The sequence below is a fragment of the Condylura cristata genome, unplaced genomic scaffold (assembly GCF_000260355.1).
Source record: "Condylura cristata isolate star-nosed mole 26May11 unplaced genomic scaffold, ConCri1.0 scaffold00022, whole genome shotgun sequence".
NCBI lineage: Eukaryota > Metazoa > Chordata > Mammalia > Eulipotyphla > Talpidae > Condylura > Condylura cristata.
The window spans coordinates 23,144,976-23,170,655 of record NW_004567123.1 but is presented as its reverse complement, the minus strand read 5'-3'; the positions used below and the strand labels follow the sequence as shown (position 1 = coordinate 23,170,655).

General features: G+C 56.7%; 4 protein-coding genes across 8 annotated transcripts in view; 3 read left to right on the top strand and 1 right to left on the bottom strand.

Annotated features, from left to right (window-relative positions):
* Window position 1: 1 nt before the first annotated feature.
* CENPB (centromere protein B, 80kDa) lies at window positions 2-2,639 on the top strand (the record flags this gene model as incomplete). The annotated part of the gene is made up of 1 exon (XM_004687007.2): window positions 2-2,639. A coding segment is annotated over one exon (1,812 nt), but the record flags the coding sequence as incomplete, so codon positions are not given.
* An 842-nt stretch (window positions 2,640-3,481) lies between these two features.
* Window positions 3,482-8,271, top strand: SPEF1 (sperm flagellar 1). The gene is made up of 7 exons (XM_004687365.2): window positions 3,482-5,132; window positions 6,074-6,185; window positions 6,520-6,679; window positions 6,849-6,888; window positions 7,025-7,085; window positions 7,299-7,422; window positions 7,503-8,271. The coding sequence occupies exons 1-7, from the start codon at window positions 5,024-5,026 to the stop codon at window positions 7,608-7,610; spliced, it is 714 nt and encodes a 237-aa protein (XP_004687422.1). The 5' UTR covers window positions 3,482-5,023; the 3' UTR covers window positions 7,611-8,271.
* Window positions 8,272-11,152: 2,881 nt separating this feature from the next.
* Window positions 11,153-22,008, top strand: LOC101618533 (chromosome unknown open reading frame, human C20orf27). 4 transcript variants are annotated; one of them, XM_012728467.1, is made up of 7 exons: window positions 11,153-11,270; window positions 11,453-11,505; window positions 16,527-16,641; window positions 17,782-17,924; window positions 20,168-20,306; window positions 21,026-21,148; window positions 21,388-22,008. In XM_012728467.1, the coding sequence occupies exons 3-7, from the start codon at window positions 16,593-16,595 to the stop codon at window positions 21,486-21,488; spliced, it is 555 nt and encodes a 184-aa protein (XP_012583921.1). In that variant the 5' UTR covers window positions 11,153-11,270; window positions 11,453-11,505; window positions 16,527-16,592; the 3' UTR covers window positions 21,489-22,008. The 4 variants fall into 4 exon arrangements, with proteins under 4 accessions (XP_012583921.1, XP_012583919.1, XP_012583920.1 ...); XM_012728465.1 differs by lacking the exon at window positions 11,453-11,505; XM_012728466.1 differs by lacking the exon at window positions 11,153-11,270 and having other exon boundaries at window positions 11,290-11,505.
* A 162-nt stretch (window positions 22,009-22,170) lies between these two features.
* HSPA12B (heat shock 70kD protein 12B) overlaps window positions 22,171-25,680 on the bottom strand; it is a 17,422-nt gene continuing 13,912 nt past the window's right edge. Inside the window, exons 9-12 of one of the 2 annotated variants that reach the window (XM_012728067.1) lie at window positions 25,517-25,621; window positions 25,152-25,410; window positions 24,653-24,756; window positions 22,171-23,775 (exon numbers count right to left, since the gene is read on the bottom strand). In XM_012728067.1, coding sequence (XP_012583521.1) covers window positions 23,120-23,775; window positions 24,653-24,756; window positions 25,152-25,410; window positions 25,517-25,621 — 1,124 coding nt within the window. In that variant the 3' untranslated portion in view covers window positions 22,171-23,119. The remainder of the gene's footprint in view (window positions 23,776-24,652; window positions 24,757-25,151; window positions 25,411-25,516; window positions 25,622-25,680) is intronic. The other variant, XM_012728066.1, reaches the window with a different exon arrangement.

Genomic DNA, 25,680 nt, shown 5'->3' with positions numbered 1-25,680 from the left:
GCGGCGGCAGCTGACGTTCCGGGAGAAGTCGCGGATCATCCAGGAGGTGGAGGAGAACCCGGACCTGCGTAAGGGCGAGATCGCGCGGCGCTTCAACATCCCGCCGTCCACGCTGAGCACCATCCTGAAGAACAAGCGGGCCATCCTGGCGTCGGAGCGCAAGTACGGTGTGGCCTCCACCTGCCGCAAGACCAACAAGCTGTCCCCCTATGACAAGCTCGAGGGGCTGCTCATCGCCTGGTTCCAGCAGATCCGTGCCGCCGGCCTGCCCGTCAAGGGCATCATCCTCAAGGAGAAGGCGCTGCGGATAGCAGAGGAGCTGGGCATGGACGACTTCACCGCCTCCAATGGCTGGCTGGACCGTTTCCGCCGGCGCCACGGAGTGGTGTCCTGTAGCGGTGTGGCCCGAGCCCGCGCGCGCAGCGCTGTCTCCCGGCCCCCAGCGGCTCCTGCCAGTCCGCCCGCGGTGCCCTCAGAGGGCAGCGGCGGGGGTACGACGGGCTGGCACGCTCTGGAAGAGCAGCCGCCATCCGTGGCCGAGGGCTATGCCTCCCAGGACGTGTTCAGCGCCATCGAGACCAGTCTCTGGTACGACTTCCTGCCCGACCAGGCCGCGGGGCTGTGTGGCAGCGACGGACGGGCACGCAGGGCCACCCAGCGACTGAGTGTCTTGCTGTGCGCCAACGCTGATGGCAGCGAGAAGCTGCCCCCGCTTGTGGCTGGCAAGTCGGCCAAGCCCCGCGCAGGCCAGGCGGGACTGCCTTGCGACTACACCGCCAACTCTAAAGGGGGTGTCACCACCCAGGCCCTGGCCAAGTACCTGAAGGCCCTGGACACCCGCATGGCCGCGGAGTCTCGCCGAGTCCTGCTGCTGGCCGGCCGCCTGGCTGCTCAGTCCCTGGACACCTCGGGTCTCAGGCATGTGCAGTTGGCCTTCTTCCCGCCTGGCACCGTGCAGCCGCTGGAGCGGGGAGTGGTTCAGCAGGTGAAGGGCCACTACCGCCAGGCCATGCTGCTCAAGGCCATGGCCGCCCTAGAGGGCCAGGATCGCTCGGGCCTGCAGCTGGGCCTCATGGAGGCCTTGCACTTTGTGGCTGCAGCCTGGCAGGCGGTGGAGCCCGCGGACATAGCTGCCTGCTTTCGGGAAGCTGGCTTTGGGGGTGGCCCTGATGCCACCATCACCACTGCCCTCAAGAGTGAGGGGGAGGAGGAGGAAGAGGAGGAGGAGGAAGAGGAGGAGGAAGAGGAAGAAGAAGGGGAAGGAGGGGAGGAGGAGGAGGAAGAGGAGGAGGAGGAGGAAGGGGAGGAAGAGGAAGAAGGGGGAGAAGGAGAGGAATTGGGGGAGGAAGAGGAGGTAGAAGAGGAGGGCGAGGATGACAGTGATGAAGAGGAGGAGGAAGAGGAGGAGAGCTCTTCTGAGGGCTTGGAGGCCGAGGACTGGGCCCAGGGCGTAGTGGAGGCTGGTGGCAGCTTTGGGGGCTATGGTGCCCAGGAGGAGGCCCAGTGCCCCACCCTCCATTTCCTGGAAGGCGAGGAGGACTCTGAGTCGGACAGTGAGGAAGAGGATGAGGAGGAGGAGGATGATGAGGATGAAGATGACGAAGATGATGATGAGGATGGTGATGAGGTGCCTGTGCCCAGCTTTGGGGAAGCCATGGCTTACTTTGCTATGGTCAAGAGGTACCTGACCTCCTTCCCCATTGACGACCGTGTGCAGAGCCACATCCTCCACTTGGAACATGATCTGATCCATGTGACCAGAAAGAACCATGCCAGGCAGGCAGGCGTTCGGGGTCTCGGACATCAAAGCTGAGCCACTGGGCCTAGCCATGCTCCCAGCTTGGATGTGGCAGCACCAGCCCAGGGCGGAGGACTCTCTGGGCACCGCTGTGGATGGGCCAGAGTAGGGAGCCCCCGATCCTTTAGTAATGTTGCCCTGGCCCTGTGACATGCCCAGGCACCTCTGTCGGGCCCAGGTCTGGCGTCAGCCTCACTGCCTGCTTACTGCCTCTTTCTCAGAATCCTCTTTCCTCCCCATTTGCCCCTGGGCTTGGGGGACCAGGTGGGGAGGGTGGGGGAGCTGTCCGGTGCTACCACACCATGCCATCAGTGGACCAGGCCACAGCAGTAGCCAGGGATGGGCCCTGGAAGCTCCTGGCCGGAGAGTGCCTCTCCCCTCTGCCGTCCACAGCAGGTCATTGGTGGGGGGGACCCCAAAGCCATTCTGGGAAGGGCTCCATAGGAAGGTCCAGCCTAGGCCCCAACTAGGCTGGCAGCCCCCCACCCCCACCCCAGGCCACCTCGAGAAGCACAGTCTAACCGCAGGCGCCTGAGCCTGCCTCTGCCTGCTTCCCCACCGTCCTGATCCCTTTCTCTGGCCCAGTCCATGTCACTTTGGCCCTTGGTCTTCTTTCCAGACTGGAGGTTCCCAAGAGGCCCTCCAGGGGAGTGATAATGGGCGCTTCCCTTGTGGGCAGCTGCAGGCCCCATGCCTCTCATCCCTCTCTGGCAGGGCCCTTTCCTGGGCAGGGGGCCTGGGGCTGGGCCCAGAGTCCAGCCATCCAGTTGCTCCTTTCCCAGTATGAATTCAATAAATCCGTTCACCCCCCTTTTGTGGGGGTGAACGTTTTAACAGCCAAGGGTGCATCCTTCATGGTCTGGGCTTGCGTCTGTCTTGGGGAAACATTCCTTCCCGGTTCCCTTTAGTTCTTGCTCTGGTGGGACATGGAAGCTGCTTAAGTGTTGAGAAGGTGGCCACAGCCTAGGCCCTGATCCGGGTGCGGGGCCTCCTCCAAATCTAAATGTTACCTAGGCTGGGGGAGGAAGGGGTCTTCAGTGCACCACACTGATCTGAGGAAGCTGGCCTTGCACTGTTTTGGGGTTAGAGAAAAGCTTGGGCTCTGGAGGCTGGGACAGGAGGAGCGAGCCAGCTGTCCTGTTGGGCCAAGTTAAACTCCGGGCACCTGGCCTCTAGGCTTATCAAGGTCTGATAGCGAAGTTCTGTGTAGGAGTGGGGGCAGCATCTCAGGTCCCAGTTAGAGTTTGGAGGAGCCTGCAGGGCACTCCTTGGTTTACCTTTGGTGAACCCTTTAGGCCTTTCAGTGATTGGCATTTCTCAACCTGGTGGCTGTCAGTGGAGACAGTGGCAAAGGGAAGGTGAAATGACTGGCCCATGGAATCACTGGGGTCAGATTGCACCCCTAAGGCTGAGGATGAGTTGACTCCCTATCCATGGCCCAGGGTGAGAGCTGGATCCTCCACTGGCCCAACTCCCTCTCTCTCTCAGGACTCAGCCTCTCCCTTCCTGGCCCACCCTCACTGAGGCCCTGAGGCCCCACAGTGCCAGCTAGGGAAAAGGCCTGAGCTTGAACACCGCTGCAGCTCTGGGCCCCAAACCGGTTTTCCCACCTCCACTGGGGCTGGCATGTCACCCCTGTGGTTCCCTCCCCCACCTCCTTGCAGTTCCTCTCTCCACCCTGGAATGTTAAGGGGGGGGGGACCCAGGTCATCTTTTGTCCCTTACTTGCCATGGGTGTGGCAAGGTGCTTTGTATGACTTAAATGCAAAGGTTTCAGAGCTTCCACACGGGGCCTTAAGCATTCAGGGATTCCTTCCAGGTTTTGAAGGCTTCAAAACTAAGTGGCAGGGACAAGTAGTTGGGGTTTCCCTTATACCCCCATTAATCTCCATCCTGGAGCCCATCTGTGATCTAGAGGAGACCAGAAAGCCTACCCTGACCTTCTTTTGCCTCCCCAAGTGTCCCTGGCCAACTCAAGTCCCTCACTGCAGATACCAACAAGGCAAATCACTTTCGTGTGTCTCCTACCAACAAAAACACCTCTTGCTGGAACTGCGATCACCTCAATGATAACACCAGACAGTGTTGTCAGGTAGGCCCTTGCTGTATGCCAGGTGCTGTGCTAAGCACTTCAGATGCTCACAAAGCCCCTCTGAGGTAGGTAAAGCCACGGAAAAGCAGGCACAGGGTGGTCCAGCCATACCCAGAGCCACAACTGCTAGCCTGGTGGAAGCAGCTTTCTCCATCCACTAACTTGGGAAGTGCCCCTGTTCTGCCACTATCTGCATGAAGGACCCATATTCCTAACCCCCCTAACGGTGGTGCTCTTTTGAAACGGAACTGGGCACTGAACCAACTTCTAACCATAGCTCCCTGGAGGGAGCCAAGGGATGGGAAGTGTCTATAGGAGCTCTCGCAACTCCCATTTCCCTAGTCTCCACACAAGTAGCGTATCTACCGTAAATCCTTTTCCTATCACCCCTAGGGGACAAAGAGGTGAGGTCTATCCCCATTTCACAAAGCAGGAGATAGGGTTCAGGAATTAAATGGCTTACCAAGACTCTAACCTTGGGCTCTGGAGTTCTCCCTGGGAGTGTAAGTCACACATTAAGTGCCACAGGGGACACCGCGGTGGAGGTTGGTGGGTAGTGGTGATGACCCATGAGCACAGAACCTTGAGAGTGACTGGCAAAGAGGCTGTCACACAGGCTATCACACTCCAGATGGGAAGCAGTGGTCATCAAAGTGGACTCCCCAGTTAAAGCTGACAAACACTAGGATGCTGCCTTCACATGTGACTGACTGTCAAAGGACCCAGAAATGGATGGGGGTCCCAGCCTTGGGAATGTTGGTGCAGTGGGTTCTGTGGGCCTACTTGGCTTTTGCAGGCTCCAGAGCAGGCCAGTGGCTGGTCAGTCTGTGGCGGGCGGAGAGGTGATTTCTTCTTGGGGAGCGAGGAAGACAAGGCCATCTTTTCAAAGGTCGATCTTGAGAGGAGGTCATGGAGAAGAAACTACAACTCCCAGAAGCCCATGGTCCTCGGAGACGCTTGATGGTTGCCATGGTTTCAGAAAACAATATGGCCGCTCCCAGCTAGGACAAGACTCAGGCTTAGAGAGGTAGAGGCTGGTTTGAGCGCCGGTAGTGGAGGGAGAGAAAGCGCTGGAGGTGTCTTGAGTTTAGGACTGGACACTGAACGGCTGGAACAGTCTGTTGAGGGCGCCGATGGCGGGCAACGTGGACGAGGAGGCGTTACACCAGCTGTACCTGTGGGTGGACAACATCCCTCTCTCCCGGCCCAAGCGAAATCTCTCACGGGACTTCAGTGACGGAGGTGTGCACTACAGAGTGTATCTGTGCGTGCCTGCTTGTCCGTGTGTATCTACATGTTCTTTCTTGTGTTTTGTGTGGAAGGGGGTCTATTTGTATGCCTTTCTGTTTGTGTGCATGTAACAGGCTTTTTTTTGGTGGGGGGGTGTCAATTTCAGGACTTTAATAGAAGTGTGTGAGAGAGTCAGAGAGGTTCTCTCTTGTGGGAGTCTGTGCTCATACGCCTATTGACACATTTTATCCTCTGTAGTATGTAATGGGTCTGTGTGTACGTGTGCTTTCTTTGTGATTGTATGTATGTATAAGTCTGTCTCCTGGAATTTCAATGCCAGAAGTGTATGCACGCTGTCTCTCCGTACATATATATTGGCAAATCAGATGTGACAATCTGTGTGTGTATGTATGCATGTTGATGAGTGTCTCTTGGAACTCCAGTAATGGAAGTGTGTGTATGTACATTTCTATGTGGTTTTGTATGTGCTGTACGTGTGCCTGTGTTTATACATTCTGTCCTGTGTGCGTATTTGTAAAGGGGATCTTGTTATAGGTGTCTTGTCTGTGTGAGTCTGAGACTCTCCTGACACCTTGATGTTGGAGCACGTTTGTGTCAATGTGAGTTCTTAGGGTGAGGCTTCAGGTTCTTGAAAGTCTGTCTTGGAGGTTCACTCTCTGCAAGAGTACCAGGGACCTGTTTTCAGAAGCCCTAAGTTAATGGGAAATGGATATAGTTCCCCTAGGATATGCTGGAGGTTTAGTGTCTAGCTATCACTGATCTTGTTTTTTTTTTTTTTTGTCCACCCCCTTCTTCCTTATCACTCTTTCCCTTCCCACAAATCCACTTCTCCAACTGGCCCCACCGCTCTGTCACCCCCCACCATTCTCTCACCCCATGCATTTCTCCCTTTCCCTTACCATCCCCACGTCTGCTCCCACTCCACACCTCAGTCCTGGTTGCCGAGGTTGTCAAGTTTTACTTCCCCAAGATGGTGGAGATGCACAATTATGTTCCTGCCAACTCTCTTCAGCAGAAACTCAGCAACTGGGGTCACCTGAACAGGTAGCAGAAAACATGGGTGCATAGGCAGATCTCTAGCCCCTATCCAGTTATGCCAGGAAGGGCTAGCCCAAACTCCTCCACCGAGGCTAGGACTGTGTGGGTAACAGGGTGGGGAAGACAACAAGAACAGTACATGTCTGAAATTAAAACAAAATGCTCTTAACTAGGGAGGCAAGGGACCTCTGGACACCCAAGCACAGGGCTTAGATGCAATGCCCTTCCTTCCCCCTAGGATGGCATGCTTAGGACTGCAACTGCTGCACCCCTTTCCGTCCTCCCCTCCTTACTTCATTCCCCAGAACCCAGTCCATCATCCCAGTTTCTGCCTCCCCAGGAAGGTGTTGAACAAGCTGAACTTCTCAGTGCCAGAAGATGTGATGCGCAAGATTGCTCAGTGTGCTCCAGGCGTGGTGGAGTTGGTGCTCATTCCTCTGAGGCAGCGCCTGGAGGAGCGGCAGCAGAGACAGCGGAAGCAGGGCACAGGCTCATTACAGGTGCCCGCCTCAGGCTTCTTCCACTACCCAAGGGTGCTTCCCATGCAGTATAAAGTCCTTGGCAATAAGTGTGGGGGAAGGGTGCCTCACCTGGAGGACTACAGAAGGGACATGGGGCTCCTTGAGGATGCAAGTTCTCACTCACAGTGGACCCCTGGGGTTCTTTTAGGAGCTGGCACCACAGGATGGCACTGGCTACATGGATGTGGGTAAAGTGGCCTTTACTTTCCCTTCCTCCCAGGAGGAACCTTCCTCTTGTCCTTCCTTTCTAAGGGGGTGGTTGGGGAGTGGGGACGGGAAGACAGAAAAAGTGTTCCAGTGTTGTTTTCTACTTTGCTTGCTCAGGTTTGTCCCAGAAGGTCACAGGGGACGGTGCTCTGGACCCCAAGGGAGGGGGGCAGCTCAGGTAAGGAAGCTGGGAGTTCTTGACCTTATAAGGTCAGACAATCTCCCTAGAAAGAACTGAGTGGTGAGGGTCGGGACAGGTTGTGTCTGGAAAGTCTGGGAACACAGGAAATAAGGGGGTGGGGGTGGAGGGGAGAAGAAAACACCTAAGAGAACACAGGAAGGATGACGGCCCCCCCAGGTCAGGCCTCTGCTAAGTTGCTTCCCACACCAGGGGGGCGCAGCTGCCCCCTCCCCGCCCTCCAGGATATAGCCAGGCACTGCAGGGGGATCCAAGTTTTGTCCTTCAGATCGCTGAAAAGGAGCAGGAGCTGCTGGCCTCACAGGAGACAGTGCAGGTGAGGGTGCACAGGGAAGGTGCAGAGTTGGGTGGCAGTAATGGAGAGGCAGGGCTTGACCTCTTCCTGGTGCCGACCAGGTCCTGCAGATGAAGGTGAGGCGCTTGGAGCACCTGCTTCAGCTCAAGAACGTGCGCATAGAGGACCTTTCCCGAAGGCTCCAGCAGGCGGAGCGTAAGCAGCGGTGAGCGCTGGGAGCCTGTGGGATGCCCTAGTACCAGCCAAAACCCAACTCCGGCTCTGAGCAACCAATGCGACTTACTCACCCACCCATCCACTGAAGGACAAATGGGTGGGTGGAGCCAGCGGCTCCAATATCCCTTCTGGGGTGTGAGCTCCTCCATTTGGGGTCGGGGTGTGTCGGGACCCCTCTGAGATGAGCCCCAGGACTAAGCCATCTCCTCCACTCCATCTGGGTCAGGAGAATGGACCGCTTTCCAGAACCCAGAAGCCATGTGCAGAGACCTGACGTGCACCCCAAAACCAAGGCCTCTGCCTTGGTGCTCCCTGTGCTGGCCCCCAGCTCAGCCCACAATCCTAAGACTAAGTCCCCACCCAGCTCTGAGGACAGTGGCCTTTCTGTCCAGGCTAGTTCTCCAACCCCTGGGCCACAGGGGAAGTTGCCCCCAGCAGCTAAGGTGCTCCCTTGCCCCTCCCAGGCACTCACCTGGGATCAGGCTCAAGGCTGGAGAGAGCAGCAGCTGGAGAGGAAGGGGTGAGGAGTGGGCTCAGCCAGGTGTGGGGAAGGCATCCACAGTGCCTGTGCCAGTCACTCTCCCCTCCTATGCAGTACCTTTGAGAATTGGGGGATATGGGACAGGTGCCCCTCATTAAAGGTATTGTGCCTTCTCCTGTGCCTGCCTTTTTTTGCTGGGACCTCTGAGGGGAACTAGTTCCTAATCCCCAACCCTTGAATTAAAAAGCCTTTTGGGTTGAAAATGGGTAGGCCCTGATGGCCTCTATTAGGCAATAATATCACCAAGGATTAGGTCTTGTCTAGGGCAGTCTGACTTGTAATTCTGATCTTAGACTTAAACCCAAAACCCATACTCAGTGCCCTCCAATACCATGGAAAAACCCTAAATTCCAGACTTCAGAGTCTCAAGGGTAGCCACACACTCACCTCAACCCTGTACATGGATTGACCCCCTAAATGTCCTCCACATGACTCCAATCCTGCCCACAGATTAATCCCAAGTTCTATGAACTGAGGCCAAACTTGGCTCTTAACCCTGACCAAGATAACCATGGTCACGTGACACTACTGAATCGGGTGACATTGAACATCTATGAATTCTAAGATCCTGCCATTATCTATTCCTAAGCATACACCCCAGGGGGAAATTTAAGCTCTTGTTTGGGGACCCCTACAATGTTCACTGCAACACTGAAATAGCAAAAGAACAGAAAAGAACCTGTATTAGTTACCTACTACTGTGTAACTTTTTGTGTTGTTTCTTTCTGACAAAGACAATTCTCCAGTTTCCTCATTTTCAGGTAGACACATTAGTTTTAGTGTGACAGGGAATCGCAGCTCTGCCTAATGTGGTGAGCTCCATAACCAGCTGTTTTTATTTCCTGCAGTATTTACTCTTTGTAGAGGGTCACAGTGACTTCTGCATTTGTGGCTTAAAACTGTACATTATTTCATACTTCAAGTGTCCACGTATGGCTGCATACTTCTCAAAAAGCTACAGATGTTACTTGGTTTGAGCTGTGATCTCATCTGAAAAGTTAACAGGGGAAGGATCCACTTCTAGGTTCACTTGGTTATTAACAGAATTCAGGTCCTGTGTGTTCTTGGATGAGGGTTTCAGTTGTTGACAATGACTGTCTGCATGTTCTAGTCAAGTGGCCATCACCAGGATGGCAGCTCACTTCATCAAAGCCAGCAGGAGAGAGATGACAGAGTCTGCTAGCAAGGTGGAAGTTACAGTCTCATCTCATCAATGGAATCATGATGTGACAACCATCACATTGGTCATATTCTGTTTGCTAGAAGTTACTAGGTCCAGGTCACATTCAAGGGGAGAGGAGCACATAGGGATTGTGGGAGCCGTCTGAGAAGCTGACCACCCAAGGATAGAAAGCAAAAGGGATAATACCTATGGCAGTAATTACCACTGGGAGGAAATGGAGCAGATGCCAACACAATACATATTTGCCAGGCTGGCATGTCCAAGTTGCAACATCATCTGATTTATCAAAAGAGGAATGAGGAGGAAGACAAAGGAGAACTAGAATTTCTAAAAATGGTGGAGTGGGGATTGGGATAAAAAATGGGGTGGAAAAGGTGCACGGGACTATGGTGATGGCACACGGGTGAATCGGAGATGGGAAGTCCACGGGGATTACAACCGGGATGGAAAAAGGCACAAAATGAAGAACGATGTGAAATTAAATTTTAAAAAATAAAAAAATAATAATTTCTAAAAGCCTCATGTGGACTAAATAAAATACATTTGCAGCCTATTTTGGGTTCACAGTCTGCCAACTTTAGACTTGGAAGAATAGGACAGACGGGAGTACAATGAGGCGAGCAGCAGTGGGGCGCCTAAAACCTTCAGGGGAGAAAGCAGCATCTGGTATGAGTGGGTGGGCTGGAGTAGAATGTGCTACTCTCCTATGCCTGTGCTGGGGGACAACTCAAACACCAGAGAGCGCATGAAACACCCACAACGCTGCTAAAAAGTTTGAAAGGCTCTCTGAGACTGTCATGAGTTAGAACACTAGGCAGCAGGGGAGGCCGCGATGTAAATAAGCTGGGGAGATAAATCTGTCAAGGAAGGAGAGTGTCACAGGGATAGCGGAGGTGAACAAGGCAGAGACCTCGGTAGATTACAAAGTTGGCTCTCAGCTGTCCTCCCATTGTTGGAAGGAGGAAGCAGCTTGCTCCTGCGGGCATAGTAAGGGACCCTGTCTGTCTCAGCCAGTAAAACGAGGAGGGGGCCTGTCATTTTAAAGCGGTAGGTGAAGCCACCGCTGGACCCCCTGAAGACCCGAGGACAAAGCCTCCCGCACGGCAGCAACTTGGCGGGGCAAACTACGCGCATCTGGCTGCCATGGCGACCGCCTCCCCGGAGACCGGGCGTGGAGGATGAGGTCCTCTGGGGCGAAGACACAGGCCCTCCCAACCCCCCATCTCGCGTGCCTTCTTTGTTCCGAAGCTTATCCCCGCCCGCCGGGCTCCTAGCACGCGTCTCTGGTTCTCGAGGGAGTGCTTCCTCGGCGGCCCAGCGTTAAGGGGAAGGGTCGAAACCCGGGGGTCGTAGAGAGGGTTTCGCAGCTCCTGAACAGGCCCTTGCCTCGACTGCCGAAGCCGGCTTGGAAATTTAGGAAGAAAGGTGGCCTTCAGGTGCCCCTCTTAACTGAGCCCCGCCTGACAGCTGCTCCAGAGGGAGTCAGGCCCCACGCTGGGAAGCGGTGCAAACGCCGCAACTGAAGGAGTGACGCGGCCGTACCCTATTCCCGGCGCTCCTCCTTCCCTCTCTCCCTTGGGTCCCGTCCAGCCTCCGGCCACGTCCGATGAGTTGTCGCTCTTCATCGCGAGAACTCGCAGGCTACCCGAGAGTTCGCACGGCGCAGCCGCAAGACCCCACACACGTGATACGGTGGCCCCTCGCCCGTAGGTGGTTCTCTGGCGCCCATTCATTGGTCCGGAGCATCCAGGCCCCACCCCCTAGACCGACCAATCGGTGGAGGCGGGGGCGTGACGGAGGGGCGGGCGGCGGCGGCGGCGCGGGGCTCCCTCCTCGTGCTTGGTGTTGAGCCCCCGCTGCTGCCGCGACTGCCACTGCCGCCGCCGGGGTCGTCCGTGCCTGGCCGGGTCCCGGGGTGCGCTCCGCACGGTGAGCCTGCCCCTCCCGCCCCCTCCTGGCTCTGTCCGGCTAGCAGAGATCCCCTGCGGGCCCCGCGGCAGTCCCAGGCTGTCGTGCCTAGCACCCCATCAGGCGGGGCGGGGGTCTCTGCTCCCCGGGGCGGATCTGGGAGGGTTCCCTGGCACATGAACTAAGGAGATGTCCGGCCCCAGGACGCGGATGACCGTTAGCTGGTGGAGCTGTTTTTTGCGGGGTGTTGTCGGGGGTACGTGTGACACAATAAGGGTGGCGGCATGATGGGGTCAGCGCTGTTGTTAGCCCTCCCCCCCACCCCATCTCTCTCCAGCGCTGTTGTCACCGCCTTGCTGTGTGACCTTGGACGGGTAGCCTCTCTGAACCAAGCTTGCCTCGGGGAGGAGGGCGGTGATGTCTGCTAGTGCGGGCTCCTGAGACTCCTGCGTCAGCAGAGGTGAGGGTGGGGGCGCAGCCTGGAAGCCCAGGAGGAGTGTGATGGGGCCACGTCCGGCCGCTTCTGTCCCCCGAGAAGACGAGAATAGGACTGGGATGGGGAGGCCACACCCACGGGAGTGAAGCGGGAGAGGATACCAGATTCTACACCTGGGCCTCTGGTGTCTGGGCTGGGCACCTCCCGGGTTTCTGGCAGCAGGAGATCGTTTATTTCGGTGCAGGACCATTGTTCCTGTTAGCAGGGACTGAGACATGGAAAGGTTGCCTCTCCCCTTGAATTTTAGCATTGAGATGTTGGGATAGGGCAGTTTTTCTGCCCAGGTTGCCAAAGAATAAGAAGTGGCTGTCTAACGGGCCCCCTCTTTTGGGGGCAATGGCCTTGGTGGAACAGCAGTCTGGAGATTAGCGGAATCTAAATGCTTTCCAGCAGGGGCAGGTGGGGAGGGGCTGCGCATTGTGGGAGGGGAGGCTGGGCTTAAGAGAGCCCAGAATGAGGAGATAGAATGGTGGGATTGGGGAGTTCTTGCCACAGTTCATCATCCTACCCCCTTTCCACTGGTTTGCAATAGAACAGTCATACTTACCCTTGCACCTTTGACCTGCTGACGGCAGGAGGAAATGGAGTCACAGCCAGTCCCAGTTGATGTCAAACTGCCACAGCCACACCTGACCCCCAGGCTTTCCTCTGTGGGCTTTGATCTCTGCAGGCCCCCACCATGTACCAGGTCCTTTATCAGCGTCTGGAGTCAGCAGGTCATTGTGGCCTCAGTGGATTTGCTTTTTACCAGCTTGAACTTTCAGGAGAGGCTGGACAAGTACTTCTGCTGGTCTGAGTGCTTAAAGCCAGGCGGAGCCTTGTTCAGTGGTGGGGGAGGGAGAGATGGAGTGGAGGAGGGAGAGGGGAGTGTGTGGAAGATTTTGGAGTTCCTGACTCAGAAAGTATTTCAACAGGTTGAGAAACAAGGCCCCAAGAGTTCAGGGGCACGCCCCAGTCCCAGCTGGCTTTATGATGCTGGGCTTGGGGAACAGCCTCTGGGGCAGAGTATGCTTGTGGGGTGGAGTGGATAGCAAGTTCTGGAGCTCCACTTTGGCATGGACAGATTGTCTTTGGCCTGCCCTTGGGCCCGGGGTGGGATGACCTGGACAGTTTAGATAGCTGAGAATTCCAGCTTCCTGTGTAACCGTCCCTCTGTCCACTCACTCGCTACATCCCTGGGTCTGCTCCACATGCCAGAGGCTTCACTGGACCTGGCTGAGCCCTGCCCAAGGTAGGGTGACCTCAAAGCAGCCTTACTCACTAAAGCTAAGAGGAACCTAAACTCTGTCCCATGGAAAGTTTTTCCTAAGAAGAAGAACCAAAGATGCTCCTATGGCCAACCTTCCAGCTTTCCCCCTCCTGTGACTGTCATGATCCCCCCACCCCCGCCCCAGACAGCCCATTTGAGGAAGGGCTTCATTTTTGTGCATATGTGGGGTTCACCACCCCCATGTTCCTCCTGGGGCCCTTTCAAGGGTGTATATCTTACTCTTTCTCATGCATCTGTAGGGATGGCAGGCTCCCTGAAGTCTGCTCCCTGATAATCCCTGGAGATTGGGGGGGTTGGGTGGGAGAAGGGGAAAGCAGGAGGAGGGAAGGAAGAGGAAGGTTCCTCAACCCTTGACCATTTTCTGAGAGTCTGAAGTCCCCAGAGGACCAGCCATCCAGAGAACCATTCCTGGATGTTCTGGGATTGACCTCAAGTGCCTCTCTGTCAGTGCTGCCTTGAAACTGTTGTTGCTTCAGAAACCAGGCCTTTGGGGCTTTGCTTCTGTGAAGGTGGGGGTGGAGTGGGGAGTGTCGTCATGGAGTTTCAGATCCTCTGAGGAAGAGGCCACTGCTTATTCCTAAGCTACTGATGGGGAAACTGAGACATACAGATGTGAAATAACTTGTCCATGTTGCCTGAATTGAACTGGGACTGTTGGGCTTTGGAGTTCATGTTCTTCCTTGCATAAGCGTGGGGGGCAGTGTTCCCCATGGACACAGTAGGAAGCCCGATGTCCTCTCTTCCTAGGAATTGTGTGTGCATGCCAGTCTGGCTCCCAGGAAATGGGGACCAGGACTGTCTGCTGTGAAAGGAGGCTTGCTTTTTTCCAGCCAACTCTGGACCTCTGAAGTCCCTTGTCTGTGTTCTCACTGCCCAAGGGCTGTGGACAGTGCCTGAGTGCCAGTTCCATGCTGAGTTCTGCACAGCTCACGGGAAGTGGGTTTTGCCCACAGTGGTTATCATGTCAAGGACGCAGGGGCAGGTAACCAGCTGAATGCTGCAAGCCTAGAAGGATGGCCAGTGGGAGGCCACACTATTAACACCAGGGCAGGGGTTGGCTGAGAGAGTAGGGGCAGCCCCTCTGCCTGAGGGCCTCCCAACCTAGAGTCCCTGGCCCTGAATGTGCCTCTGTCTGGAGGCAAAGCCCATGCTTATGCACCCTTAGTTTGCTCATTCATTTTAACAATTAGAAAGTGATCACAGCTCCTCCCTGCCAGGCAGTGGGCTGAGTGATGTCTACATAGGGCTTGGCAAAAACACATTTGCTGTCATTGTAAGATGGGAAACACAGATTAGATGAACCCAGAAACAAGAAAGAGAATCCTTTAAAAGATTTTCAGGTGTCTTGGCATAGGTGGGGGTGTTGTCTGGGGTTGAGACTCAGGTAAGGTGAGGAGGGATTGTTCTGGCAGAAGGTTGCCTGGGTGAAGGAGGCAGTGGACTGGGGGGCAGGCGGTGGGGGGGGGGGACCATGCACGCACAGGGTCAGTTTTGTGAATAGTTCCCAAGAGCCTTTGCTGCTCAACAGCTGCAGTGGCTGATGAAGGCTTTATAGTGTTGAGACTCAGTCCCTCCAAATGTCTTTTAGGAAAAGTAGTTAGAACCCCCTCATCCTATTTATTCTTCTTGCAATTGATGTGGTGAAAAAATGAGGTCATTTATCCCATAGAGTATCCTGCCTTCTTTATCTCCGTGTTGTTAGTCTAGAACAGCGGTTGGCAAACTTTTCTGTGATGGGCCAGATAGTAAATATTTTAGACTTTGCAGATTCTGTTGCAGCTGCACAAAGCTGGTTTGCTTTAGGGCAAAAGCAGCCATTGACAGCATGCAAATAGGTGGGGGGGGGGTGTTCAATTAAACTTTATTTACTGGGGCCTCCCTGGTGGCACAGAGGTTTAAAGTGCAGCACTGTGGGGCTGTCCACAGCCACTGCAGCCCCGGTCTCTCCCCAACCCGGGAGCTGACCCACACGGCACCGCAGACCTTGCCTGTCCCCCTCAGCAGTGTACTTCAGTCTGTCTCCCTGTCTCACCGGCCCCAGCACTCTGGCCGTTCCCCAGTTCATGTGTGCATACATAAATACATCTTTTAAAAAAAAAAGCTATTTACTAAAAGCAGTTGGCAGCCACACAGGCTATTGTTTGCCCACCCTTTGTCTAGAACAACCTACCTTTATTTTTCTACTTGCAGTTTGATGGAGAAAAAAAAAAAGAAAACCGGTCAGTTGGCCTGTACAATAACCTGCTTCTGGGCTTGTCTCTTTCCCTTCTTGAGGAGGCATTTAATTTGTCCCACTAAACTGTGTTTTAAGTAAGTGGAAGGTTGGAACTGGCGCTTCATGAGATCCACGTTAGGCATTTTGGGCATGACTTCCTTGTCACGGATGCTGTGACTTCATGCGCCTCACATCAGCAGGCATCAGCATGTCGGGCTGCCCCACTGTGACCAAGGGGAGATGGACAGGGTGTGCCAGCCCACTGCCCCCCCCCACACTGAAACTTGTGTCATCCCCATGAGAACCCCAGATCAGCTGTCAGTGGCACTGCAAGCCTCCCTTCCTGGTTTAGTATCTGCTTACTCACTGATGCTTCCAACCTTTGTCTTTTTGGGGTTGCAGAATTACATCGCATTTGGTAATTCCTTTGTTATTTGTTAGTGTGAATTCTGTAAGGAAGAGCTTTCCCTTAACCGCTAGGGTGATTTAGCTACAGGAAAGGCCAGGAGATGCTGAAGGATTTCTCTTTGTTGTCAATTTCCAGAGTGAAGAGCCAGGGCATTGCTACCGTCACTGGTGACAAATGAGGGCTTGGGTTGGTTTGTTTGGCTTCTCTCCTCCTCTGTAGTCTCTAAGTATTCCATCTGTTTCTGTCAGTTGCGCTCATCCTTTCCGATGCTTAGAAATGGTCCGGGCTCAGCCCATCAGAGGCCAGGCTGCGCACGCAGGAAGCCCCCCTCTGCCCTCACCCTGAGGCTGCCCAAGAACCAGCAGTGTCTGAATGGTGGGCTCTGGGGCCCTCTGCAGCATATGTTCTGTAAGTGGCCCTGATGGATCGCCAAGTCTCTGTTCAAATCTTGTGGGCCCCATTGTTCTCCCTCCAGGAGACTGTTGACTCTGCCCAGACCCGGCTGCACTGGGTGTGTGACCAGACAAGGTAGCCTCCGCTACAGGAGAGCATAGCCTGTGTGTCTGGGCTGGGCCAGACCTTGGTCTGGAACTGACCTCAGGAAAGAGTCAGTGAATTCTTCTTCCCTTCCAGGATGCCCTTCCCGCCAGTCAGGTGGGCTGGACACAAGTGTCCAGTGCTGGCAACTTAGCATCCTAAGCCGCAGCTCAGCACATTTGACAGGCCTTGGCTCAACAGGGTGTCAGGCGGGGGCAAGGGCTTCTGGTGGATGTGGGGAGTGAGTGGAGGAGCGTGGACAGGCCCAGGGGAGGGCCTCTGCTCCCCCCCCACCCCCCGCCCCAGGCTCATGGGTGGCCCTGACCCCTCTTTCCCCCCTGCTCCCTTAGGCTCCTGCTGGTGTCTCTGGAGCATGGGAGGCTGCTGAGCTTGAAGCAGTGTCTGGCAGATGCTGCATGTCTCACCCTGTGCTGGGGAGGGCGTCCATGGCTGCAGCCAACAAAGGTGAGTGCAGTGGCCCTGGTGGGAGGGGCGCCTGTGTCTGTGTCTGACTGTGTCCGTGTTTGTGCCACCTCCTGGGCTCACTTGAGCCCTGGCAGGGAACCCGGGGCCTGCTGACTGCTGTGTGATGATCCTGGAAGTGTGCTGTAGTGGTTGGGGTGTGTGAAGGGCTCGGGGGAAGGCTGGTGAGGTGGGTAGGGCCACAGCAGGCTGTGGCAGGAAATGTGGGTTTTGTTCTGAGACCAGAAGCGCTCAGAGGACTCTGGGCAAGGGAGGCTTGGTGAGATTTGAGGGTCAGGTCTGTGGGGCCCGGCCTCCACTGAGTGTCCGGGAAGCCAGGCTTCTTCCCAAAAGGCTTCTTGGAGGGTTCTTGGCGGTCTAGGGGTTGCAGGCTCAGAAAGGCCAGGTCGTGCTTCTCTCAGGCTGACTTGCCCCAGCCCGGGCCTTCAGCCCAGCTCCCGCTCCTCTGCCTAGCTCTGCCTTCTGCTTTCTGGCCTTGGGAACTCATCCCAGCTGGGCACGGCAGGCATTTCTGGAAGGGGTCCGGGAGGCCCCTGGGGTTCTCCACTTATTTGGTAGTTAGTGATCAGTGATGAGGACTAGAGGTAGGTGGAGAGCTTTTTGGCTCCCGTGTTTCTCCTACCACCAGGCAGGCCCTATGGACCTGTCCTGCCTCTACTCCCCACCCTCCTACCCGCTTCCAGGTTGGGTTTTTCAAGAGGGGGAGCAAGAGGCTCAGACACTGGCAGACCTGGAATGGAAGATCCCAGAGAAGAGGAGCTTGGCATGTGAAGTGAGCAGTCTAGAGGCCGACTGAGACCTGCACTGCCTGGGGCTTGCTGAGGGCCTGGGAACCTGTCTCTTTCTGTCTCTGGCATGACCTCATCTCAGGGAAGTCATGTCAGCCAACCCCTGGATCTCTCTTGTTCCCTCTCTGGGTTGGCGGTTTTTGTGGGAGACTGAGCAGGAAACAGGGCCTCAAGCCTCATGATCTCCAGCGTCTGTAAGAGGCAGCCTAGCCCTGGAGGGAGCTCAGCCCCTGGGTGCCGGGTGGTGCCAAGGGCAGTGGCAGGGAGTTGGGGAGATGACAGGAGTGGTTTCCTGGGGTTTCTGCAGCTCTGGGGCCCTCTCCCACCCTCCTAGGCACCAAGCCCAGAGTCCGGAGCATCCACTTTGCAGCCGACCACGATGCAGAAAGCTCCCAGAGCCACGTTCACTTTGATGATAAGCTGCATGACTCGGTGGTAATGGTCACCCAGGAGAGCGACAGCAGCTTTCTGGTCAAGGTACACACACCCCACCCCCATCTCTAGCCTGACTCACTCCACTTCCTTTGTGGCCCTGTCTGGCTTCCTGGTCTGTCGGTTTCCTCTAAGTGGGGTTCATAGGCACCTCCTATCCTGGACCATAGTTTGTTCATCTGGAAAGAGGTGGGGGTGAGATGGCAGTGAGAGGGGCGCATTTTGGAGCCGTTTTACCCATGTCATCCCACGCAGCAGTGGAAGCAGGGTCAAGGCTGTGGTGCAAAGGCCTGCATCCGAGCACAGGCCGCTGTTCCGCTCTGCGACTTGGGCAAACTGTCCCTTTCCTCCTCTGTGCAGTGAGTGTGGGGTAGTGCACACCTCATAGAGTTGGGGTGAGAATGAAATGGCATGAGGCCAGCGGTGCTGCCATCAAGGTGTGACTGCTTTGTCCCTCCTACCACGCCTCTGGCCGTAGTATTTAGGTAGCTCCTCCCTGCTGCCTGCTTGGTGGAGTGACCTGCTCTCCTGGGGGTCACACTTCACGTGCGCCTCCAACTGCTAGGACATGGTGGGATTCCCCCCCACTTGGGAGAGGCAGGAGGGGGTCTCTGGAGGGACAGACGAGGGTAGCGGATGAGGGAGGCCCTGAGGCTGGACAACAAGCCAGGACTCCAGAGTTGGGCCGAGTGCCCGCTCGGGAAAGGTGTGTGGCCCATTGAGACCACGTGGAGGGGGAGCCCTGCAGCCCCACCCTGAAAAGGGCCCAGATTCAGCCCCACTTCAGCTCAACTCAAATCCTTGGTCTTTTCCTACAGCTGTTAGCATCCCCAAGGGAATAAACAGTGAACCAAAACTTTTAAAAAGAGGTGTGTCCTCCGGGCAGTATTTATCTATGTTAATTAGAGGAAATTTGGAAGATAGAGAAAAACATAAAGAAACTCAAAAGACACAATCACACCATCCAGAAAAAACCCTGGTTAATATTCTGATATGTGTTGCCCTAGTTGTGTTTTGTTTTTTAAGCTTGTTTCCAAAAACAAAAAGCTGATCACCGTGTACATGCTACTACTTGTTTACATCTGTTGTGAACCAACTCCTGCCTGTGTTAGTAAATAGTCCTCCACGAAATTTTACAACTGCCTGGTATTCCATTATGCGTCTCAACACTGATTTAGTTGGTTCCCTATTCCTGGTGTTACGGTTCTTTTTATTCTCACTGTTATAAATAGGGCAGTCATGGGTTCCTTTTCTCACATCTGAGTATTTCCCTTGGAAAATTTGGTATGTGGTGCAGCTGGGTCAGAGGGTGACAATTGGCAGGAACAGTCAGAAGCTCTCTCAAGAGGTGTGCCCCCCGCCAGCAGAGCTGGGGCCACAGGGACTGTACTTGAGCCCACAGTGATGTCACCTCAATTGCACTGCAAGGCTGAATGCTCTTCACAGCAGCCCAGCCGGGGCCCAGGGACAGGGCTCTCCAGCCCTGGCATGTGACAGGAGTATTGGGGACAGCTTGCACTTCTACACTCTGAGACAGGGATCAGCCCGCCTGATCTGCAGACAACCTAGGTTGTGACCCTCCACACCACTAGAGTTCCATGGATGGCAGCAGTCTCCCAGGGCACCGGTTGCCAAGCACTGTGTACGAAGAGCAGAAATCGCCTTGGTTGTGGGCCATGGGGCACAGTGGCCTTTGTGGGCAGGTGGGCATCTATGTTCACATGCTAGCTAATACCAGGCCTGTGGGCTACTCCAGACTGACACAGCTGGTCTCAGGTCTGTGTCTCTAATTCTGCCCTACCCTTCATGCTGGGCTGCCCGTGTTGCCTGGTGAGAGTGACTAGAGAGCACCACTGCTGGCTCTGGGCAGATGCTGGGAGATGTGTTGTGGGGCCTTGGCGCCTCTTGTGGGCAGAGGCTTGTGCCTCTGGCAGTGTGCTGCTTGCAGCAGGGTTGGCCAAGTGGTCCAGGGAAGGCCCGGCCACTATTGTAAGAGCTTTAGCCAGGCATTTCTTGGCTTCCATTACCTTGTTTATTAAATGTGCCAACAAGAAGCCATGGCTCCCGCGAGACAGATGCTGACAATTGTGTTGAGCAGTGGGCATCAGGCGCTCATGGGAACCACCTGGAGCCACCGGGGTGAGGGTGAGGGGCCGGCTGGAGTAGGAGAGGGAGTTAAGCTCCCCTGGGATCCAAGAAAACAGGTACAGGGCCCCTAGGTGGCACACCTGGGCAGTCCCTGGGGGAGGCTGTAAATGAAGGCGCCTCCTTGCCCCACCCCGTTGCAGGTTGGCTTCCTGAAGATCCTACACAGGTATGAGATTACCTTCACTCTGCCCCCGGTGCACAGGCTGAGCAAGGACATCAGAGAGGCACCTGTCCCCAGCATACATCTCAAGCTCCTCAGCATCATGCCCATCCCAGAAGGTGGGTTTCCTGCTCAGGCTCTGGAGACCTGTCTTCCAGCAGGGTGTGGGTGGGAGTGAGAGATGGGGTTCTCCCTTGTGAACCCCCTACCTAGGAGGTTTGGGCAGCTCAGCAAGTTGGAAAACATACCTCTTCATGGGCTTGCAGTGGGGCAGCCTGGCAGGTCCCACCCCCAGGCCTCCCATTGGCTGAAGCCTGTGGGCTCATATGTCAGCCTGCACAGGCCATCTGGGGAGCACCTTAGTCCTCCCACCCCCTGCCCCACAAGCAACTCCTGCTAAAGCCACAGGAACTTTGGGTACTAACTCCTGGCTGCTTCAGGCCCCTCTTCCTTTGCCTGGCAGAGACCAAGATGTCTGTTTTGAGACAGCAAAAGCCTCAGTCTCATGCCCTTCAATCTTCTCATGATCTTGCTCTTAAGTAGACTGACCTTTGCCTCCTGCTACCTGATCTCTCAAGGCTGTCCTGTAGCCCCCCTTCTTCCCATCATCTCTCCCTGCCCTCCTTTGGGAAATCCTAAAAGGAGTCCGAGTTTGAGCCTGGAGCTATATGGGATGGCCCTTGGGCTGGAGGTTCCTGGGGTGGTGTGCCCAGCACTGGGGGGTGGGCTGGATCTTGCGCCATCTGTGCTCCTTTGCAGGAGGCAGCCAGAGCAGCGGGTGGAGGTCAGTGGGTGCTGGGGGGCACGGGGACATGGAGATGCTGATCCCCCTGGGCAGGTTACAGCGTCAAGTGTGAGTACTTAGCACACAAGGAGGGCGTCCTTAAGGAGGAGATGCTGCTCGCCTGCGAAGGTGGCACCGGCACCTGCGTGCGAGTGATGGTGCAGGCACGCGTTATGGGTGAGAACACAGGGCGCGGTCTGGCAGGAGGAGGGAGGCAGTTTGGCCACCAAGGGTTTCTGTCTCCCTGGAAGCCTGTCTGTAAAGATAATCCTTGCTCTGGCCTGGGGTTCCCAATTTTCATGGCCAGTGCCTTTTTCCCCACTCACAGAGTCCAGAGGGGCGGGGTAGAGGTCCCCTTGGTATGGGTCGGGGCCCTGGGTCCAGCCTGGCATGCGGACCTGTCGCCTGCCTTGCAGACCGGCACCACGGCACACCCATGCTGCTGGACGGCGTCAAGTGTGTGGGCGCTGAGCTGGAATACGACTCGGAGCACAGCGACTGGCACGGCTTTGACTGAGGCCGTGCCCCCGCCTGCCTTGGGGCCCCTCAGCCTTAAACCCCACTTTGTCTCCCCACGGTGGCTACATGCTGGTGTGGCTTCCTCCCCCTCCCTGGGGAGGTGTGGGGATGGAGTGTCCAGGGGCCTCCAAGCCAGGCCTCGCCCACGCCTCACCTCTGCCTTCATTTGTGCCGCCCCTGCCTCTCTGTGTGCCTCGGTCTCCTGCCTGAGGAATGGGCTGAGCCCCCAAGGAGGCTCTCTGAAGAGGGTGGGGGAGGAGGGCAGGCCCACCCCAAGCCATAGGGGCTCCAGCCAGGGCTTGTGAGAGGAGGGAGCTGGCTGTGAGGTCACTGCCCCCATTTCTGCTGCTGCTGTCTCGCTTTGGCCACCTCTTCTGTCCCCTCCCTCTTTCCCATGATGTCCACGGTGAGTAGGAAGGAGGTGCAGCCCTTACTCCACCCCACAGGTCTGTGCTACTTGGTTTTTAAATGACTGGTTTGGATAAACCCCTAAAGAAATAAACTTTCAGTGGCTACCAGAGGCCAGTGGGATTTTTGTTCTTGGGGCCCCCAAAAGGCCAAACCCTCACCGATGGACCAAGGAGGTTTTGGCTAAACTTTTAGGAGACGAGGGCGCCGAATGGTACTACCGTGCTTAACCCCCAAAAGAGGTCTGCACAGGTGGTGGCATTTTGGGCCTGGGTACAGCTGTGGCACTGAATTTGGGTGGGGAAGGACCTTCTCTCACATCTAAGCAAGGTCTTACCAAGCTGGGTAGTTCTGTTGAGGTTGCTTGCTGGGAGACTGCAGCGCTCCCTTCTGGTTAGCTGTCAGCCCTCTGCACTACTCAACTATCGAGGTCCCCTCTTGTGAGGTACCGCAGACCACAAAGCCTCACCTAGAGCATAAATGCTTTATTGTCACTTTAGGGTTCTCAGGCAGGTGGGGCTGCTGCACGTGCGGCTGGGCAGAGCACCTGGTAATGGCACACCCAGTGGACAACAGAGCTGGGCCAGCCCTCAGCGCCTGCTGTCCTTGCCACCCTCGCCCTCCGGTGGCTGGGATAGGTGCAAATGGGGCGTTTCTAGGTTGCTCTTGAGGCCTTCCCAGATGGCCATTTGCCCTGAAGGACGCCCCCTCCCCGCGTGCTACCTCCACATCCCTTCTAACCTTCACCCTGTAGCCACTTCGGCCTGCCACCGCCCCTTTTACAGTGAACAGCCAAGGGGGTGGTCAGCCTCCAGCCCCCTCTCTGTGGCCCGGGGCCGCTCCGCCCGCTTCGGCCCGAGCCCATCAGTCAGTGCGCGGCCGCCCTCCCGCCGCGACTCCGCCGGGCCTCGCCCAAGCGCTCCACCCCCACCCCACCCCCACTTCAGCCCGCGCGCCTTCCGGGTCACGTGCCCCCCGTGGGCGTGCCGTCCGAGACTGCCAAGGCGCCCCGACTTCAGTCCTGGGCAGGGCCCTGCAGCCCCAAGCAAAGCCGGCGTTTCTGGACGCGTCCTCGTCCATCCTCCCGTTCACCTGGTGCCCCCCTGGGCAGAAGGCGGGAGCGGGCGCCGACCTCGGGTTCCTCCGCCCCGGCGCGTGCCTCCGACCCCGGCCCGGGAGAGGGCGGGGCCGGCGAGGGGCTGACGCCGCGCCCGCGCACCCTCAATTGGAAAGGAAGTCGATGGTGGCGCGCACCGAGCGGTTGGTGCTGACGTCGACGGCGGTAACCTTAATCTCGGTGTCGCCAAACTGCATGGCGGCGCGGATCTCGCGGCGGCCAGGGGGCACGCCCGCGCCGTCGGGGACCCCCTCGGCCGGCTCGAGCTCGAGGCTGAGCGCGCCGCACTTGCGCACGCCGGGGTCGGTGATGAAGCGCGCGTCCTCGGCGGCGCAGCAGTACAGGTTGATGAGCACGCGCCGCTGGCCGGGGCGCGCGGGGCAGTAGCTGCGCCGCACCTCCTCGCCCAGGGCCACAGACTGCTCGGCCGCCACGAAGCGCTCAAAGACGTCGGTGCACCAGCGGCGGCCGTCGCGAACCAGCAGCTTGTCCGGCGGGTGGCGCCCAGCCACGAACCGGTTGAGCACGCCCACCCCGTAGGTGAGCGGCGAGCGGCGCACCCGCACCACGCCGGGGGCCTGCCCGAAGAGCACGGCGCCCTTGAGGATGGTGAGGCCCACGTCGTGCGGGACCACCACGCGCAGGCCGCGGGTCCCCAACGCCGCCTGCACCGCATGCTGCAGCACCGCCGACTCGGCGAAACCACCCACCAGGAACAGCAGCTTCACACCCTGCACCTCCGGCCTCGCTAGCAGTGCCTCTGCGGGAGCAGGGTGGAGGGGAGGGAGGGGGAGGGAGGGAGAGGGGTTGGAGGGGAGTGGTGGGGGGGAGGAGAGATGGGGAGAGAGAGAGAGCACCGGTCGCTGAGACCACTCCTCCTCCTGGCAACTATAAAGGAGCCAATTCTTTTACGAAGTCATAGCCTGTCCCCATGAGGACACAGTACTTTCCTTGAGGGCTCCTGGCAAAGGTCATGGGCTCTGACCCCCCAGTATTTTCACACACACTCTTCTCTCCCTCCACGATGTGGAGGGTCTGAGACAAGACCGCACGTGTATAGATAGTAAGTGCCTACTACATGCAAGACATTGTGCTCACGCCCTAGACACTCAAGCACGTTAAAATCCTTGAGCTTGATGAACTGGGAACCCAATACCACCACCCCATTTTAGACATTAGGAACTGAAGCACCAGAACTTCTTTAACCTCTTAAGATTACACATCATCAGGCCTCCTTGGTGGCGCAGGGGTTTTCGTCAGCGCTATCAAGCTGTCCCCTAGAGCTGAACCCTGTGGCACAGCAGAATTCTCCCTTTTAGCCTGCTGCTCCCCTCAGCAGTGTATTTCAGTGCATCTGCCTGTTCTGCTCCCCACTGTCTCTGATGAACCCCCTCAGCCCCTGTACCTCTGGCCTACACCTCAGTTCTTGTATGCGTAAATAAATTTTTAAAAAATTATGCGTCATCCCTCCCAGCTCTTAATCACCACTGCACTGCACTACATCCTCCAGGTGTTTGGATAACTCAGGATTTCCCACCAGTGTGAGGACACGTAATTTCCAAGCACCCCGGAGAAACGATTCCCGCACCTAGCTGTGTATGTAGGGGTGAACGCAGGACCCAAGCTCAGGGACTCACCTATGTGCTGGATGATGCCGTTGACGGTGGGCTGAAAGAGCTCGTTCATGGCCTCACAAGTCATCCTGAGCATCCCCTGTGAGGACCACTTCACGAAGTTCACGCTGTAGGTGACACAGGCCCACGTGTCAGTTCCTGCCCCCAGGACTGCGTGTTGTGTGATTCCAACCCCCCTCCCAAGGACTGAGCAGAGCCCCTGTCCTGCTTCAGTTCCAGGTGTGAGTCCCAAGGGAGAAGCCCTTTGTCTCCAGGCAGGAGTCAAGGGCATTGGTTGCAAGAGTTTGCTTTGTGTGTGTGCAGGAGAGACAGGTGTTGGTCATATTCCAGCTGCGGTGCTCATGGGCTTCCCTCCTGCCATCATGGCTGGTGTGTGAGGCCAGAGGGGTGGTGGAGGAAGTGGGGTGGATCAGATGAGTCCCCTCTGCCCCTCATGGCCACTCACTCCCTTGCAGGGATGCTCCCCTTTAGCAAACTGCCCAGAACAGGTCCCCAGGCCCACCTGCTTCTGCGCAGGGCGGTCTCCACATTGTGGCCTCGCTGCTTGCGGTAGAAGTCAATGAAGGAGAAGGGCAGAGAGATGTTGAGCGCCCCCACACGGTGTGGGGCTGCCGTGCGTTTGCGGGCCTCGAAGGCAATCGTCAGATCCACCCAGGCTGCTGGCCGCTGCCTCTTGAAAGTGGCAATGAAGTCCTCCCCGAAGATGCGGCCCAGCAGCTGCTCGAAGGCCAGGTCCACTCCCACAGCGCCATAGGGGCCACCTGGGTGGGAGGGGGCGCAAGGGGAGTCAGCACCAAACCCCTGCGGCCAGGGGCCTTAGGGAGGCGAGGGCAGCTGGTGACCCGTGTGGCCCTGCCCGCTACTCACCAGACGCCTTGTAGAGCTCCTTGAGGGTGCCGTGGGGCTGCTCAAGCTGGTGCACTGTCAGGTCCACCGTGCCTCCCCCACAGTCTGCCACCATGTAGCGGTCTCCTAAGTGGTGAGCACACCAGTCGCTTGCCTGGCACCTCAGCCTGTGCCCCCCAGACTCA